The sequence below is a fragment of the Heterocephalus glaber genome, unplaced genomic scaffold (assembly GCF_053883595.1).
Source record: "Heterocephalus glaber isolate CG9 unplaced genomic scaffold, H.glaber_assembly_v1.0 deba00001662, whole genome shotgun sequence".
NCBI lineage: Eukaryota > Metazoa > Chordata > Mammalia > Rodentia > Bathyergidae > Heterocephalus > Heterocephalus glaber.
This window is the reverse complement of record NW_028258403.1, coordinates 16,122,757-16,142,872: the sequence shown is the minus strand read 5'-3', so window position 1 is coordinate 16,142,872 and position 20,116 is coordinate 16,122,757. Positions and strand designations below refer to the sequence as shown.

The window sequence follows — 20,116 nt, the reverse complement described above, 5'->3', positions numbered from 1 at the left end:
TTTTTGGTACCAGGATTGAATTCAGGACCTTGTGCTTGCCAGGCAGGCGTGGTGCTGCTGAGCTACTACCCAGGCCCTAACAAACTTCTATTTTGAAAATGGAAGAAGTATATCACTTTTAGGACCAAGTTCCAGTTCTCTAAAATGAGTTTCACATATTTAGTTAAAAAAAAACAGATTTCCATTTTAAGAATCATTAAAAGAGTTATTTGACTTCTAAAATCACTTATTTTTGTAAAGCAGTAGGAGTGTTTCTCTTCTGAGATGCCACTTTTACCTAAGAGTGATTCCCAAAATGTGATCTTAGACCCACAGTATCAGTATTACCTGAACTTTTTAGAAAAGCAAATTGAATTCTAAGGCCCACTCCAGACCTTCTAAGTCAACCACACTCGTAAGTCCTTGAGCTGATTCGGATGCACACTCAAGCTTGAGAACCTACACTCTACCATACAGCAGAAACATTAATGTTTATGCATAATGCTAGGTGAAATCAATCAGACACAGAGGATAAATAGCACATGGTTTCTCTTACAGGAAAACCCACAGAAAAGAGTAAAATAAAAGAGACATGATAGGAAACAGGTAGGTAGGCTTTGTGGAGATAAGAGGATCTGAGGAAGGAGGGACAAGGGAGGGGAAGTAAAAATGCTCTTGGTGTGATATGTATATGTATGTACCCCCACAAGATGAATGTAATTATCATTTATCACAAACTTATACCAACAATAAAAAATATACCTCCCCTCTGGGGGCTGGATTGAATCCATGGCTTTCACACTGAGCTAAGCTCCAGCTCTTTTTACTTTGAGATAAGCTGTCTGGGCAGGACTCAGGTTTGTGATTCTCCTTTATTTTAAAGTTTCTTATCTTTATGTGTGTATATGTGTATGTGTGTGTGCTTTTAAAGAACAGTAATAAGTACTTATAAAAACACGTAATTATAGGGGCCGGGGATTTAGCTCAGTGGTTACGCCCCCTTCTGCACAAGCGCAAGGACCCGAGTTCGATTCCTGGTACCAAAAAAAAAAAAAAAAAACCACACATAGTTATAGCTTAGCATATGTGAGGCCCTAGGTTCAATTCCAGCACCTGCTTCCCCCCAAAAGGGTAAAAATGTACTGAATCTTTTCCCCCCGGTACTGGGGACTGAACCTAGGGCCTTCAGACTGAGCTACACCCCAGGCCTTCTGTATTTTTTATTTTGAGACAGGGTCGGACTCGCTAAGTTACTGTCTATCCTGGGGAGGCCTGATCTTGCAATTTTCCTGCCTCAGGCCCCCAGACTGATGAATCTATTTTTTAAAGTCATAATGCTAGATGTTAAAATAATGGAAAATAGCTTTTATACTTTTATCTATTCCCAAATATTTTTTTTCTTTTCCCAGTACAGGGGATCAAACTCAGGGCTTTGCACTTACCAGGCAGGTACAGTGCCACTGAGCCACATCCCCTGCCCAGTTCCCAAATATTTTATAGTGAGCATTTTTACTTTGATAATGTGGAAAAATATCTTACTGAAAAAAAAAATAAAAACTGTGAAAAGCCTAAACCTGTTATGGATTTTTTTTTTTTGGTACCGGGGATCGAACTCGGTCCTTGCGCTTGCGCAGCAGGTAGTGAAACCACTGAGCTAAATTCCCGGCCCAAGATAGCCTCTTTAATAAATGGTGTTGGAAAAATTGGGTTTCAACTTGCCAAAGATTAAAACAAGACCTATATCTCTCACCATGCATTAAACTAAAATCAAAATGGGTTAAAGATCTAACTATTAAAACAGAAACACTGAACCAGCTGGAACAGGGTTAGGTAGAACTCTTGAAGACATTGGTGTAGGAGAAGATTTTATGAACAAAACCTCAGTTGCCCGTGAACTAGCACAAACAATCAAGAAGTGGGATCTCTTCTAATTAAAAAGCTTCTAGGGCCGGGGATTTAGCTTAGTGGTTCCGCTGCCTGCCTCGCAAGTGCAAGGACCCGAGTTCAATCCCTGGTACTAAAAAAAAAAAGCTTCTACACAGCAAGAGAAACCACCAGCAGTGTGAAGAGACAACGCACAATGTGGGAAAAAATTTTTACCTGCTGTTCCTCAGATAAAGGTCTACTATCTATCTATAAAGTACTTAAAAAAAAACAATCAGACCTCCCAAATTTAAAGACCCAATCCAAAAATGGGCATCTGAAATGAACAGACATTTCTCAGACAAAGAAGTAGAAATAGCAAATAAACATATGAAAAAATGTTCAACATCACTGGTCATTAGAGAGATGCAAATGAAAACAATGCAGAGATTCCATCTCACCCCAGAAAGAATGGCTGCTATCAAGAAATCAAACAATAACAAATGCTGGTGGGGCTGTGGGGAAAGAGGAACCCTGCTCCACTGCTGGTGGGAGTGTAGACTGGTGCAAGTACTGTGGAAATCAGTATGGAGATACCTCAAAGAACTAGGACTGGAAGTCCTATTTGACCCAGCTATTTCCCTCTGGGTATCTTCCCCAAAGAATTAAAAGAATCATACCACAGTGATATATGTGCACCCATGTTCATAGCAGCACAGTTTGTAATAGCTAAAACTTGGAAGCAGCCCAAATGCCCATCAACTGGAGACTGGATCAAGAAAATGTGTTTTTTTAATAAAATGGATTACTACTCACCCATAAAAAATGAGAAATTAGAGACATTTATAGCTAAATGGATGCACATTGAGGCGATACTCTTAAGTGAAATAAACAGGACACACATGTGTAAATACCAAATAGTTTCTCTAATGTGAGAAACTGAAAGTGTAAATAAGGACTAAAAGGTATAATAGATAATGTGAAAAGGAAGAAAAGGGGCAAAGGGGAAGGGGAAGTGGGAGGGGTAGGGGAAAGGAAAGAAGGGAATGGAATTAATATGAGAAAATGAAAAACTGGAAACAAAGTCTTTGTAAATAGGGAGGGATGGAGGGGTTGAAGGGAGGGCTGGGGAATGGGGAAAAAATAAGAACCAAGAGAGATTATGTAAAGGTGAAAATTTCCAATGATGAATGTCATTATATTGCATACCTAAAATGTACTAATAAAATTAATAAAAAAAAGAAAATTAAAATTTTCCATTTGTCCTTTTGTTCACTATCAACCAAAATATATACAAAACCAAAATGTGATGAAGAACATTATGCTAACAGCTCAGTACCACTGAATTTAAACTCTGAAATGACGAAATTAAGAGAGTGGACTTGGCTTGGGTGAGTCGTGCTATGAGTAGCTGACCAGGGTAAACTTTCCAAGTTAGGTTGTTATGACTTAATCTCCTTCAGGACTGCATCTCAGAGAAAACACACTGTAAGCATACTGTTCAAAGCTTCTGATACTAAATCACATGTCCAACATTTTTGTCATTTATATTTGATTTAAACCAAAGAGATTTAAATTCATATAAAATTGGCCCTCTGTACCCATGGATTCTGCAACTCAAATTCAACAAGCCATAAACTGAAAATATTTTTTGAAAAAAATTGTATCCATACTGAACATGTAGAGATTTTTTTCCTTGTTATTATTACCTAAATGATACAATATAACAACTATTTACACAGTGTTTACATTGTACTATGTATTAAAAATAGAGATGATTTTGAGCCTATAATCCTAGCTATTCAGAAGGCTGAGGCAGTAGGATGGAAAGCTTAAGACCAGCCTGGGCAATTTAGTAAGACCCTGTCTCAGCATTAAATAAATGTCAATGACCATGATGATAAATGCATTTAAAGGCTGACATTTGTTTGTCCAATCTCACAAGGCCACTTTTCAGGTACAACAGAAAACAGTAACTTTTTTTTTTTTTTTTTGCTTTAAACAAAGACATTTAAATCAGATAATAATAAAGTCACTCAAAGGTAAACTCCCTTGATATTACATATCAACACCAAAATTAGCTGGGAAATCCATAAAAAGAGATTATTTTTATTTAATGCTGTTTCTCCAACATCTAGTTCATCTATCTATTAGTACATATTAAGGCTTAACACAGACTTACAGTATTTAATTGATAAGAGTTTAGCGTTAATATAGGTCAACCAAGAACCCAACCATCTTTATTTTCTACTTTTAGATATTTTGAGCACATAGCTATTTATAAACTGAAGCCTCTCTAGAAAACAGCATGATACCATGTAAACAACATTAGTCTTAAAATCAGAAAATATAAGTAAAAATTAAGCTGGCCCTGAGTGAGTCTGGTGAACTTCCTGGATTAGAGTTTAATCTAGAAATAATTAAAATTGGGTAACCAGTCTTAAAAACACTGTTAAGAGGCCGGGGATTTAGCTCAGTGGTTTCGCTGCTTGCTGTGCAAGCGCAAGGACCCGAGTTCAATACCCAGTATCAAAAAAAACACAAAAAACAGTTAAGAACCTTTATTTATTTATTTATATTTTTTTGGTACCAAGGATCAAACTCAGGACCTTGCGCTTGCCAGGCAGGTGGGGAGCCACTGAGCTGCATCCCTGGCCCAGGAACTACCTTTTAAATTCCATTGGAAAAAACTGTTGTTGACCAATGACCAAAAATTTAAAATTTTTGGAAGTTATTTCCAATCATCTATCATTTCTGATTTAATCATTAGCAATGAACAGATGAAAGTGAGCCAGGAAAACTGACAAGTTTTTAATTCTAGATTTCAATAGAGAAAAAAATTACTCAAACACCTTCTCAGGGCAGACATGGTAGCAGCATGTTCCTCAAGGCAAAAGTAGCAATATGACACCCAAGATTTGGGACCCAAGAAACAAGACATTCATTCTCTCTGTAAAGCAAGACCTTAAGAGATAGTGTTTATGCAGAAGGAACACAAGAAAAATTCCACTTTAACATTGGCTGTTATAAACATAAGGTATTTATGAGTTTTCTTGATAATTCACACTATTGAAACATAATTGCAAGCATAGGTGGTGACAAACTCTATTACATTTCTACAGTCTGAGCAAAAAAATACCCAGTATGCTCACACAAAAATACTGAGCATAGTTTATTGTATCTTAGGTGCTTTATGGTATTGAAACATTTACAAGAGGTTATGTAAATCAATAGAGAGAAATAACTTGAGTGGTAGAAAAAAAATGAGAAGTCACTGCCAAGTAAATGCTCTACCAAATGATCTTTAATGGCTAATTCTCTTGCCTCAATTTTTCTCTCACTGTAGTAAAACCAACTAAAAGATGGCAATCGAAACAAATTCTGCAGTGTTTCCACCAAACTGCTTTCTTTTCAAAATCCCAAGCACGCTGAAAGAATGAAAGCATTCAGGGCTGATGTCTGGCCATAATTCTTTTAAATTACATTATAAATTTTCATTTTGCTGAAGCCATTTTAACCAATTCTCAGTTATCTACAGAAATAAGGAACAAAATTTTGAACAGCTAGTAATATTAACTAAAATGATGTACTTTCCCCTCCTCATACACCCTCCATTAGAGGAGCTTATGAACACCAAAAATCCAAAATTCAGGCTGCAAAGAGAGTATGAACAAAAGCATTAGGGAACAAATCATGGGTAGGTGTGTGTGGCTGGGAGAAAAAAATGCACCACAAGAAGCTTTCCACTTTATGTCCTTTTGTATTCTAAGTGAAAAGTTAGCATGTTGTCCCTGTCCCCTTAAGGCAATCTCACATCACCAATGATGACTTGGTGATTGAAAAGAAAAGCTCATTTCTTAAAGTGAAAGTTATGAAAGTATGTGTAAAGTATGAGTCATGGAGTCTTTTAGCATTCCCCCCCTGCTCATTTTAGGAAAAATAATCCACAAAAGTAGTGGCTCTTTCCACATAAAATATCACTGAAGGACCTTGATTTGGAAGAAAAGATCCAGGCAAAGGCTGTTTTGCACTGCTGTGTTGAAACTCATTTCTAGCTCCTGAGCTACATTTGACAATCAAAACTACAAGGCATCACCAGCCTCACTGTGGCTGCCATTAGAACTGTTTGAAAATACTCATTTTCTTTCTGCTTCTAAGCACATGGCAAGATTGCCTTCTGTGTCCTACTGAACAGGTGTGGCTGGGTAACTTGCATTAGCTGCTAACAAAATACAGTGTGGGCAGAAGTGATGGGCATCACATCAGAGCAGAAGCTTTTACAAGCCAGTGTCATCTTCACCACTTTCCCTTTCCCTTGCCATAGCGACCGGCAACATTTCAGAGAGCTATCCTGGGTACTGGAATGACAGTTTTGATAACATAGATGACCTCAAATGGGCACGGAAAAAAAAAAAGAAATAGTTTGTTGTTTCAAGCCACAGGAACTTGGGGTTGTTTACTGCAGCATAACCTAGCCTACCCTGATGAATACTGTCTTTATTTTTCCTATGGTGTCCATGTAATTTCCTATTTAGTTGCTACACAGAGAAGTTGGCCATTTACTTGGTAATTAAAGTTTAGGTTCTAAGCATCAGTTCAAAAAGAATGAAGACCACTTCAATGAAAATTTATAAAATGAAAAGACTAAAAAATATTAGTTATGTAAAGCAGGAGACTAAATACATCCTAAAAGCACATCATGCTTTTATTTCTACAAAGTTACAACCATGAACAATTAAACTACAAGGTTTTAATTTCAGTTTTTTTCCTTGCTTTCAATTTACTAGACTATGTACCAGATACTCCAATAAGTGCTTTTCAAGATTTAGCTCATTTAATTGTCACATAAGGCACCAGGAGGTTATTCAACTTAGCTTAGGTCACAGAGGTGCTATGTGAAGTAAGATGTCAACAGCAAAAACTCCAAGAATCTTTCATAGTTGAGCCTGAACAGCAGATGTGATCTCTAGCAGTTCATATAATTTACTGTACACTCATGTCTTCATTCTTTCACTGATTCACTAAGTATATATTGAACACTCATTATGTACAAGGCCTCTTTCTCAGTGCTGAGGATTTCACAGTGAGCAAAAAAAAAAAAAGGTCTCTAATCTCAGGGCATTTACATTGGACGAAGAAAATAAATAATTATTTTTAACCCAAGTTTTTTGTTTTTGTTTTGTTTTGTTTTGTTTTTGGTACTGGGGATCAAACTCAGGACCTTGTGCTTGCAAGGCAGGCGGCGACACCACTGAGCTAACTCCCCAGCCCTTTAACCCAAGTTTTAGGGTAGTTTACTACACAGCAATAAATTTAGTTGATTCAAAGCTATGCAATATTATTTATTTTCTCACAATACTTTTGGCTGGCAATTTGGCTTGGGCTTGGCTGGATGATTCTTCTATACTATGAGTTACTGGCTGGGTCCATTCATATGTTCATTATCAGTTGGTATGTTGCCTGGTCGCAGAATCTCACCTAGGATTCATTCATTCATATTCTCTTTGTCTCTGTCTCTCTGTGTCTCTGTGTCTCTCTGTCTGTCTGTCTCTTTCTACCTCCCTGTCTCCCTCCCTCTTTCTCTTTTTCCTCCTCTCTCTCTCTCTCTCTCTTCATTCTCAAGAAAACTAACCTGAGTTTCTTCACAAGATGGTTGTTCCTAGAAAGTGACAGCAGCCATGCTTGAACCCTTGCTTGAAGGTCCCAGTATCATTTTTGCCACATTCTACTGGTCAGAACAATTCCTACACCAAGTCCAGATTCAACCGATGAGGAAACAGACTTCATCTCCCAATCTGAGGAACTCCAAAGAATCTACGGTCATTTTAATCCACCACAGAAGTGAGTAAAGCTGATGTAACTGAAACTACAGGTAGACATGGGTAAGCGGAGTGGGGTTACTTTACAAGAATCAGGTAAGACCTGAGGTGTTTATAATGATTCAGCCATCTGAAGAACATTTCAGCTGGAAGGACCAGCAAGCATAAAGATGTTGAGGAAGTAACAAACTTGGTATGTCTGAGGAACAAGACAAATTCTAGTGTGCCTATAATTCAGTGAATGGCAGAGGAAAAACCATAGATGAGGTTGAAGAGGGAGGTAAAGGCTGGCTGGTGAAAGATACTCTACTATAATCCATGATAAGGAACCTGGATTTTATTTTAACCGTAATGGGAAGTTTTTGAGGCCAGGGTGAAAAAGCAAGTCAACCACTTAAGAGTTTTAGTGAAAGATGATGCTCATGGAGATAGAAAGAAGCAACTCGATTATGAGGTATGTTTGGGGGTTACAATCAATAAAATTTGTCAGTAAACTGAATACGAGGCTGGTAAAAAAGAGAGTAATTGAGACTGGAATTCTTTGTTTTGAGCTTGAACATTTTTGTGAATGGTGTCGTCAATTATCCCCTAAGCTTTTAAAAAAATACAATTTAATTTCTACTTTATTTATGTAATACTTTTTCTCAGAAGTATTTGTAAGAGTCTAAATAAAATATTACTGCAAGGTGCCTGTTGATAAAAAGAAAACCGTAAAGCTAAAACTACTGTATAAAAATTAAATTTACTCTCCGCCGCCTGCCTTGCAAGCGCAAGGACCCGAGTTCCATCCCTGGTACCACAAAAAAAAAAAAAAATTCAATTTACTAAATTACCAAAAAAAAACTAAGAAAGAAATTTAATCTAAGAACATTTAAAACATATTTTGTACCAAATAATGAACTGAAGTGTAACATAAAGGCTGCCGTCAATGGTGTAAAAGGGATCATAACTAACATTTTTAAATGCAGTTAAAATTTCTTCCAAATAATAACATATTTTGGAAAACTAAATGTTATTAAGTCATTTTGCAATACTTTAAAAACATTTTACATCATGTATATTGAGTATATATTATTCTCTATTCCCCCCACCCCTGTACTGAGGATTGAACTCAAGACCTTGTGCTTTCGAAGCAGGTGCAGTGCCAACTGAGCTAAATCCCCGGCCCTATTATTCTCTATTCTGAGATTCCAAGCAATCTGTAAGAGTCATACATGAAGAAGAATCATTAATAGACAACAGGATGCAAAATACATGTTTCTTGTTCAGATAATACAACCATTATCCTGATCTTGCTACTAGCATTCTCATTATTGGTTTGTACTTACAGTCATATCCTCAGAGTTTCAAATGGCATGCAATAAGGCACAGGTACTCAAAAAACAGTAACTGTATCAACATCATCTTCCCTGCCAAGATGCTCTATCTGTCCTTCTCAAAGTGAAAGCTATATAATTCATCTCTCAATTACTCAGAACCCTTCCCTCTTCTTAAACAAACTAGAACTTCTTTCTAAATGCTTGAAACCAAATTAAAATATTGATTGATTGATTGATTGATTGGTTGATTGGAGACAGACTATGTGGTTCAGGCTGCCCTTGAACTACTATGTAGCCCAGGCTAGCCTCAAACTCATGGTGATTTTCCTGCCTCAGCCTCACAAGTGCTGAGATCACAGGCGTGCATCACCATATATATAATATACATATATATACACACACACACACACATATATATGTATACACACAGATATTCGCATGTGTATATATGTATTATATGATGCATGTATATACACATATGTATATATATGATGCATGTATGAGTGTGTGTGTGTGTGTATATATATATATATATATATATATATATATATATATATATGAGAAGCAGGATACACTTTACAATTTAAAAAAATCTACAAGATAAGTAGGAAGTCTTCCTATGCTGCTCAGATATACGGAAATTAAAACAAATGAATTAGGGCCAAGGTTAGTCCTCTCTAGTCTATACTCTAAATCGTGTTGGCTTATCATTTACCCAAGATTAGACTGTTTCTCTAAAACCAAAGACACTATAAATATAAAAACTAAAACTATAAAACTGTAAAAGAAAATGTAGGCATTAAGCTGGGCATGGTGGGACATGTCTATAATCCAAGCACTTGTGAGGCTGAGGAAGGATCCTTATGAGTTCAAGGCCAGCCTGAGCTACATAGTGAGTTCAAGGCCAGTCTGAACTACATGGTGAAAATATGTCTCAAAAAAAAAAAGGTCTGTGGGCCGGGGTTGTAGCTCAGTGATGGCCCTGGCTGCCTGGCAAGCACAAGGTCCTGAGTTTGATCCCTGGGAAAAAAGTCTGAAATAGGCAAACCCATAAAGGCAGAAAGCAGACTAGGGATGACAGACTAAGGGAGAATGGGAATGACTGTATGGAGTTTGTTTGGAGAAAATTAAAATTAGTGGTGATGGTTGTAAAACTTCATGAATACATTAAAGACCACTGAATTGTAAACTTGTTGTTTGTTTGTTTTTTGAGACAGGGTCTCACTTTGTACTGCAGGCTGGCCTTGAACTATATAGCCCAGGCTGGCCTTGAACTTGCAGCGATCCTCCTGCCTCAGCCTCCTGAGTGCTGGACTACAACCTCTTGATTGCTGGGACGACAGCTGTGTGCCACCATACCCAGCTGAACTGTAAGCTTTAAAAGGTAGAATATTATCATATATTAATGAAGTCCTAATAAAAGAAAAAATGCAAATGCTAAGGCATGAGACATAGCTTGATCAAGACTCCAAATTAGACCAAAAGTGAAACACAGAGACTTTTCAGTCTCTAGTTTCATTCAGTATATCCTAGAGTTGTACTTCCTCACCATTATTAAGATACCCAAAGCCAGGCATGGTGGCACATGCCTATAAACCCAGAACTCTGGGATGCTGAGGCAGGAGGATTGTGAGTTCAAGCTCAGCATGGGGAACAAAAAGAGCTCCTGTCTCAAAATAAAATATAAAAAGGCCTGGAGGTGCGGTCAAGGTTCAATCCCTAGTACTGAGGGAAAAAAAAGATATCCAAAATTGTAACATGAACCACCAATTTGGTAATAAACAGTTTTTTGGCAAAAAGCAAACATCATACTCCACACAGTTCTATACCATAACTCTTTTATGAAATTAAAATTAACCTTTAAACACTGAGGCACTTTTGGCCACAGCAGTTCTATATATATCCTCCCAGTGACATGTTACACATCCCTCTCCATCTTCTTTACCTCTGCAGGACTTTTAGGAGTGATGCATAACTCCAAGACAAACTGAAAAATACTGGATTTTATGTATATTTCACATTGGATGATTATTCCTTTTTCTTACATTGAATTATGACATTCTAGAACTTAGTTAACTTTCTTGAATGTTTATGGGAACCTTTTGATAGAAATTTAAAGCTCAGTGCCAACTTTTCAAAATGTAAAGATCAATCATAACAGCCTCTCCTTGCTTTAAAAATCTGTACTTCAGTCTGAAAAATGTGTCTATTCCCACTGCATTTCTTGGATTATCAGAAAACCTTTAACAATTATTTAGCATTAATATTTAGATTAAAATTAAGGAGTATGTGGAGCAAACAATGCAAATTAACTCACTGAGGTAACAAGTTTTTTGTTTGTTTGTTTTTTGTTAAGCTCCTAAATCTCCCTCACCCTTAAGCTATAGACTCTAAAATCAAGATACATAATCATGGTGGAACTCTCTAAATAATGAAGATTTTAAAAAAATAATAATGATGATTATTACTGGATATATAATTAAAAATTAATTGAAAAGGGCCAAGAAGAATTTATAACATAGTATTCAGAGAGTTCATAAGAAGAGCCTAAGTGGTTGTTCTGGCTTGTGTCTAGATGTCCCTGCAAAGCCTCATGAGGTCATAGGTGGAGCTTTTCAGAGGTGACTGGATCTAGGGTGTGTGGTGCTGGGATTGATTCCTGGTGCAATGTTAGGACTAAGGGCACTAGGTGTGAGTGTTACCTGCCTTAAGGGCAGGAAACCTGGATAAAATATAAGAGACAGAAAGAGGCTTGTGGCTTTTTGGTTTGCTTGCTTGCTGCCTTCTGCCTGCCATGAACTGTTTCTCATCTGCAATGCCCTCTGCCATGGCAATCTGCCTTGGAGCCAGCCAACTATGAACTGAAATCTCAAACTGTGAGCTCAATAAACCTTTCCTCCTTTAACTTTGGGTGTCAGTATTTTGTCTCACCAAAGACAAAAGTAACTAAAACAGTGATGTATACATTATTCCACAGAAAATATCTAGAAATCTCTTCACATAAAGATGGCAAAAATCCAGGACTCAGGAAACCAGAATTCCTAATTTTTCCTTTAAGTACAACTCTAAGACATGGGGGGTCAGGGGGAGGGAAAGGAAGATAGCTAAGAATATATTTTTTCTGGAGCCATTTCATCAAACTTTGTTCCCAAGTTTAAAAATTTGCTTGAGGGCCAGGGATTCAGCTCAGTGTTTCCATCACCTGCCTCGCAAGTGCAAGGTCCTGAGTTCAATCCTCGGTACCAAAAACAAAAAATTTGCTTGACCTAAAAAAATAGGGTGTGGGGAGAATGTCTGGCCCTTTTTTTTTTTCCTTTTTTTTTGGGGGGGGCCCTTTTTCACTTAGCAGATTCATATGAGGCACAGATGTACTAGTTGAAGCCATCATGTAATGAGCAACCTTGAAGAAAAATGTTATATTTGGGCACTTTTATACACTGTTGGTGGTAGTATAAATTGCTGCAATCATTTTGGAAAGCAATTCAGCAATATGCAGTGAGACCTTTAAAAATATCTATACCCTCTAACTGTAGAGTTCTATTTCTGGGAGTCTGTTCCAAAGAACTCACCTGAAGCATGCAGAGATCATCTCCTAAATAGTATTTATGAGAGTGAATAAAGGAAAACAACCTAATATGTCACACAATAGGGAAATTAATAAATTATAGTGTATCTTTAGGACTCAGATTTTATACAGATATTTTAGAATAGGAATAGCTTTTAATTTTTTTCTTTTCCTGTTTTATTTAATGTTTAAGTAATATATATCCATGGTAAAAGAAAATTCAAAAAATAAAAATTCCATTATTCTTATACTCTATCTCCAATTCCTAACGATAACTTAGAAAGAGAAAGAAGAGGGGGCAAGGATGTGTGTAAGCTTTTAAAAATTTTCCGGGCATAAACAAACTTAAATAATAAACATTTACAAGTAATATATAGGTTAACAACAACATACAGGTAATCTTTTGTTTTTAGTACAAGTAGAATGGTGCTAAGTATGTTGTTCTTCAACCTGCCTCTTATATTTTAGCTATAGTTCCATCTCAGTATATATAGATCTTTATTACTATAATCATTGTTATTATTATTATTATTTTGTAGTACTGGGAATAGAACCAGAGGCCTCTGCCCCAAACTACATCCTCCACCCTTTCCCCTTTATTTTGAGACAGAATCTCATGAAGTTGCTGAGTTTCCCAGGCTGGGCTCTATATTATGATCCTTCTTCCTCAGCCTCCCTTTGTGCTGGGGTTACAGGCATGCACCAACAAGGCCAGCTTGTCTAATTCATTTAAATGTGTGTTTCAATATATATACCAGACCTCAGATTGATACTTAGGCTGTTTAGATTTTTCTGCTTGTAACAATGCAATGATTAACACATCTGAATGTACAACTTTACATAACAGTATGAACTAACATGTTAATTCCTATAATTTCAACATTTATTTCTTTATTTATTCATTTTTGAGACCGGCTCTTGGTATGTAGTTCAGGCTGCCCTTGAACTCACTATGTACCCCAGGCTGGCCTCAAACTCTTGGTGATCCTCCTGCCTCAGCCTCCCGATTGTTGGCATTACAGGTGTGTGCCACCATGTCCAGTCTCAACATTTTAGTTATTGAAAGTTATACCTAAACCACCTACCAAAAATACTGCATTAATACCATTCTTCCTCTTCCTTTGATCAGACTATACACTAGATAATATTAACTTTTAAATCTCTGCCACTCAGGAAGATATGTTTTGATTTGAATAACTATGATTAAGGTTAAACCTCTTTCCTATTATATGGTTTGTCTTTTTGTATAGACTTATAAGAGTTCTTGATACAGTCAGGAAATTAGTCCTTGTTATAACATTTTTACAGTTTGTTATTATCTTTTGACAATGTTTGCAGTTTTTTTGTTCATTTTTTTGTGGTACTAGGGATTGAACTACGGGGCCTTTGCACTGAGCTATAACCCTGAGTACTGGGATAATAGGCATGTACCACACATCTGGCTTGGTTTTTGGTTTTTTTGAGTCAGGGTCTCGCTATGTGGTCCAGGCTGTCATTGAATTCACTAAGTTGTCTAGGCTGGCCTCTGAACTCTCAATTCTTCTGCCTCCAACTCCCAAGTGCTGGGATCTTATATGTGCACCACTGTGCCCTACATGTTTACAGTATTTTTTACTGTCTAGCAAATTGCTTTATTTTTCCCTCCTGAATTTTATATAAGCTTCAAGTTCCTTCTGGTCTCAAATATATAATTGCTATGTAGGACTTCTTCTACTCTTTTTATAATTTTATTTTTATTCAGTTTTGAACAACTAAATTAAAATGTAGTCATTAATAATTACACAGTTGGAATTCAATTAAATAAAACAGAAAAACATTGGAAGGAAATAAAACACTGACAATGATTATTACTGAATAATAGGATTATTTACATGCTTTTTCTTCCCTGTGCTTTCCAAATATTTTTACAATGAATACATATTACTTTTTTTTTTGGTATGGGGAATTAAACTCAGGACCTTATGCTTGGTAGGCAGGCATAGCACCACTGAGCTAAATCCCCGGCCAGAACACATACTACTTTTATAAAATGCAATCTATCTCTTTCTCTCTGTCTCTGTCTCCTTGTCTCTCTCTTTCTGTACTAGGGATTGAACCCAAGGCTGTCACATTGAGCCTTTGTCAATACTACTGACTCAAAGACTCTCTCATGTATATAAAAGATACAGAATATTTTTGCATATCATCCCAGCACTTGGGAGGCTGAGACAGGAGGACTGCCACAAGATCAAGGCCACCTTGTGCTACATAGTAAAAACTTGTCTTGAGCCGGGGATTTAGCTCAGTGTTCCGCCACCTGCCTTGCAAACAGAAGGTCCCAAGTTCAATCCCTGATACCAAAAAAAAAAAAAAAAAAAAAAAAAAAAATCTGTCTCAAAAAACCAAAAAGGAAAAAAATTCAATTTCCTTTTTAAATATTTTTAAAAGAAAAAATTTAAAAAGACATACTTCAACATAAGAATGTAGGCACAAATATAAATGAAAAGTATATCAAAAAATTTCTGTGCTTGTCTTTTGTTTCTACTTGTGAGCTTTTCTGAGTGTAAATGGCCAAACTGGACTAAGTAGAATCTCCGAGAAAAAGCTTTTATGTTGGCTGCAATTGTAAAGAAATAACACAGTTCAACTACAGATGAATGGCCATAGATTGCCAATGTTAACAGCCACAACCCTAGAGTCCAAGTGTTGCAATGAAAAATCATGATATTCTTTTTTAGAGACTGCTAGAACATTTATAAATCAATATACCAAATGAGTACCTCGTGAAAGAAGACCTGCTTAAGTTAGTTTATGAATGTACTATGTTTGGAAAAAAATCAAGTGTAAATAAGAAGTGACTAGTATCTCTTGCTATTATATCCTACTATATTGGTAATTTTCAGAGGGGTTGACTTGCAGGAAAATGAAAGAGCAACACCAGAGAGAGTAAAGGGCTAGGAGGAGATGGGCTGAAGGTTATACAAAGGGCTGGCCCTTTGTGATGTGGTTTTTCTTTTAACTCCTCACTTAATTTCTTACTCCCAGCCTTATAGAATCACTTACTTAGATAAAAACAGTGGCTTTGAGATGAACAATTGGTCACTGTGGTACGTTTAGGAGCTTAGTTTTAGGGGAAGGAAAAATGGGGAGCAAAGATCCTCAAGGAATATCACTAATGGGAAGAATAAATATTTATGGTGATGGAGAATAGCAAAATTGAACTTGTACTTACAAATTGAGATTCCCGAGCTTTAGAAAACATTTTAGCAACATTGAGCCCGTCAATGACAATATCAAAAGGAGGATGGGATTTTACAAAGTTCTCAAATCTCTTCAGTTCCTAGAAAAGAAGTCAAACAAGACATTAACAAGAACTTAGTTTGGATTTCATTGTAAATATTCTATGGCAATATTATCATTTTGATAATTCAAAATATTCTTCCCTTAAAAGCATGCACACACACATACACACAAAAAATACTCTCAAAATGAAATCAGAACACTTGTAATCCCAGTTCTCTGGAGGCTGAGGCAGGAGCATCACAAGTTTGAGACTAACTTGTGTAACTTAGCAAGACCTTGTCTTAAAATAAAAAAAGGGAGGGATGCTGCCCAGTGGTAGAGTACTTGCCTAGCATGCACAAGGCTCTGGGTTCAAAACCCAATACCAAAGAAATCCCAAGAACCTAAAAAAGCCAGACTAATGGATACCACTACCTAGAATTACCTGATTAACACTTTTTAATTTCATAGTGCTTTACACTTCACAGTACTTTCACACGTAACTTTACTCGATCTATATCCAGCTGTCTAGATTGCTCAGTTGACCCAAATGAGTCATGAAGAGAATGAAATGTCAAAATCTCTGAGTCCTGTTCAGTAAGCCAAGGAGAAGTGAACTGCAGTTGCATCAGTTACTAGACGAACAAAGCTCAAGAAGCTGTAGCTCCTCTTATGGCATTAATCGGCTTTTGTTTGCTTATAGCTGTTTTGAAGAGTGGAAGATTCATCTAGTCACTCATTTAATATTTGTTTAGCTTCCACTTTATCCCTACCATTTTACCAAAAAGACAAAAATTCCTAACTTAAGGGAGCTTAATGGGAGGACACACACAATAAAACAAATGAATAAATTAAATTAAATCTGAAATATGGTAAGTGCTATGGAGAAAAAAAAGGAAGGGAGGGTGTTCCATGTCTGATAATGATGCAATAGTTTGTACTGGAATGCTAGATGATAATGTAAGTTCTAGATTAAAAACTGACTATAGGGCTAGGGTATAGCTTGTGGCAGAGTGCTTCATGAGGCCCTGGGTTCCATCCCTAGCACCAAAAAAAACAAAATCAAAACTAAAACAAAAAACCAATCATATGGCTGAACATACTAAAGAATGACCAAGACTACATGCCAGTCGCCCCAGCACTTAGAAGGCTGAAGGAGGAATTGCGAGTTCAAGGCGAGCACGAACTCACAGTTCAAGACCCAGTTATGAACAAACAAACAAACATCAAACACTAAAAACTAAAGTTGAGGTATGAGAACAACAAAAGAATTTTTGTTACCAAAGATTGAAAGAGACAAATTAAACATGACAGCTAAACACAATGTATGATTCTGAACTGGATCCAAGGGAAGGAAAAGCTTATAAAGGCTATTATTAGGACAAGTGACAAAAACGGGATCAACTGCAGATCAAGTAATATTACTGTTATCAGTGTCATAGAGATGAAGAACTCCCTTTCAGTCATTAGGGAAACTTTCCCAGAGAGTTATTACACACCTCTCAGAATGGCTGAGGCTCAAAAGATTGATAGGACAAGTATGTGGGGCAACTGGAACTATCAAACACAGAATGAAAAATGGTATAACAGCTTTGGAAAACAATCTGGCTTTTTTTTTTTTATATAAAGTGAAACATACACTTATTATATAACTGAGCAATATCACTTCTGTGTATATACAGAAGAGAAATGAAGACACACACTCACACTAAGACTTAGATGTGAATGTTAATAGTGGATTTATTTCTAACTGGCAAAGCTGGAAAATTCAAAGTGGTGAATGAATGAATGAAAGAAAAGTGGGGCTGGGGATGTATCTCAGTGGCACTATACCTGCCTGGCAAGTGCAAGGTCCTGAGTTCAATCCCTGATACTGGAAAAAAAGAAAAAAAGTGGCACATCCAGACAACAGAATACTATTCTAGTATAAAGATTTGTATACAAATTTACGATATGGGTGAAACTCAAGTATATTGTTAAATGAGAAAAAGGTAGACATAAATGGCCAGTAATATAGTGTATGATTTCATTTTATATGAAATTCTAAAAGTGGAAAAACTGTATGTGCCAACAGAAAGCAGATTAATGATTCCACAGGTAGGAGAAGGAACTGAGTGTAATGAATATAAAGAAATTTTTAATGGATATAAATGTCCCATATCTTGATTATGGATGGAGGTGATTATACAACTGTACACATTTGTCAGAACTCACTGAATTTTTGTTGTTGTTGTTGTTACTGGGGATCAAACTCAGGACCTTGCACTTTCAAGGTAGGCGGTGGCACCACTGAGCTAAATCCCCAGCCCTAAATTATTTGGTTTTATTTGGTTCCAGGGATTGAACTTGGGTCCTTGAGCTTGCGAGGCAGGTGGTGGAACCACTGAGCTAAATCCCTGGCCCCTGAATTATTTATATATATGTATTTTTTCTTGGTGCTGGGAATGGAATCTGTAGTCTTGCACAGCTAGACAAGTGCTCTGTCACAGAGATACACCTCCAGATCCTGGATTATATATTAATTAACTTTATTATATATAAATTGCACCTTAATAAAGCTGATCTAAAAACAAAATACCAATACTAATACACAAATATATTTCATCTTTAAAATTACCACTGGTCCCTATGTATCCTTTTATTTCTCACTTGACCTCATTAGCTTTTCTATCTCTGCCAACTTCAGTTCCCTTCTAAGACCTTCCCTTCCACTCAGCAAAACACTTTGCTTTAAAATCTCTCTGCTTGCTGGGCAAAGTAGTGCCTGTCTGTAATCCCAGCACTTAGGAGGCTGAGGCAGGGGGACTGATATGAGTTCAAGGCCAGCCTGAACTACATAGTGAGACTCTGTCTCAAAAAATCAAAAATAAATAAAATCTCTCTCTGCTCAAGTATATTTCCTATAAAATGTTAGAGTTCAAATTACTATCAAAATTAAATATTGTTTGGAATAGGGATGCTTTTTATATAAATGAAAAATATCAAGGATGATTTTTCTTGTTTCAGTCTAAAACCCAACTAAATCTATGGAAACAGAACAAATTATTAATTTTTTTTTTTTGGTATTGGGTATTGAACTCGGGACCTTGTGCTTACGAGGCAGGTGGGAGAACCACTGAGCTAAATCCCCAGCCCTAAATTATTAAATTTCTAACAGTAAAGTTTCACTAATATATTCATCTCGGGAGTAATGACAAACTAAGGTAATTCATTGTTACTGAAAACAATCCAGGGTAAAACTAGATAATTTATAAAATTTCCCTCCAGTTCTGCTATTGTAGATGTTAGTAACACTTGGAAACCCCTTAAAATCACAGAATGGAAAAGGGTATACTTGAGATGGTTTACTTGAAAGGTGAGTCTCAGGAGCCTCTGTACAATCAACAGGATATGTAATGAAATCCCCCTCCAAAGATTATCCTCCTGATCCATGTCTTTTACTTAGAAAGCCAGAAAAATCCAAGATAGCAGGTTGCGCTTTTCTTCCCATTGCTAAAACTCCACTTACCAAGTGTACCAGCCAGGGATTCTCTGTAATACTTCCAGTGGGCCCTCAAGATGCATATTTATCAAACTAAATCTGTTATTGAACTCAAAAGCTACAGAATAGGGGCTGGGGATTTAGCTCAGTGGTGTTGCCGCCTGCCTCCCAAGTGCAAGATACTGAGTTCGATCCCTAGTACAAAAAAAAAAAAAAAAAAACCCTACTGAATAGGCCATGCAGATAAAGCACAGCAAAGAAAAAGCTGACCTACTGAGACAGCATAAGGCATTACAATCTGCAAGCTTAGCTGTTTTAATGGAAAGTAAATTCACATCAAGAATATCTTTCTAAAAAGTGAAAATAGAAGGAAAAAATGGAAACAAAGCTTCTATACCTACATAGAGAGGGGAGGGGGTTGAGGGAGGAATGGATAAAATAAAATTTATTTGAAAAAAGAATATCTTTCTAAGGCTACTGCTGGAATTGTACTTGAGTGCATATTGGCCAATGATCTGGGGTAGGAAAATCTTCCCATCTTTGAATTATTTGTTTTCTGATCACTAAATATTTTTTAAAGTTTTATCGAGAAATAATTAATATACCCTAAAATTCAATCATTTGAAAGTATAATTCACAAGGTGTGCAATATTACTATGATCCAATTTTAGAACATTTTGTCCCTCCTAGAAGAAACCCCATACTTACTGGAAGTTACACCTAACCATCTCACCACTACAAAGCAACTAGTAATCTACTCTGTCCCTATAAGTTTGCCTATTCTGAGTTCTTACTATAAACTCAGTTGTACAGATACGTGGTTTTTTGT

At 36.6% G+C, this 20,116-nt stretch overlaps 1 protein-coding gene across 6 annotated transcripts in view; it reads right to left on the bottom strand.

The window, feature by feature from the left end:
- The window catches only part of Prorp (protein only RNase P catalytic subunit), a 115,231-nt gene that overhangs the window by 60,071 nt on the left and 35,044 nt on the right, over nucleotides 1-20,116 (bottom strand). For 4 of the 6 annotated variants that reach the window (XM_087197109.1, XM_087197106.1, XM_087197107.1 and 1 more), the window contains exon 5: nucleotides 15,757-15,864. The exons of the other annotated variants lie outside the window; for them this stretch is intronic. In XM_087197109.1, the coding sequence (XP_087053235.1) occupies nucleotides 15,757-15,864 (108 nt within the window). The remainder of the gene's footprint in view (nucleotides 1-15,756; nucleotides 15,865-20,116) is intronic. 6 annotated transcript variants of the gene reach the window in all.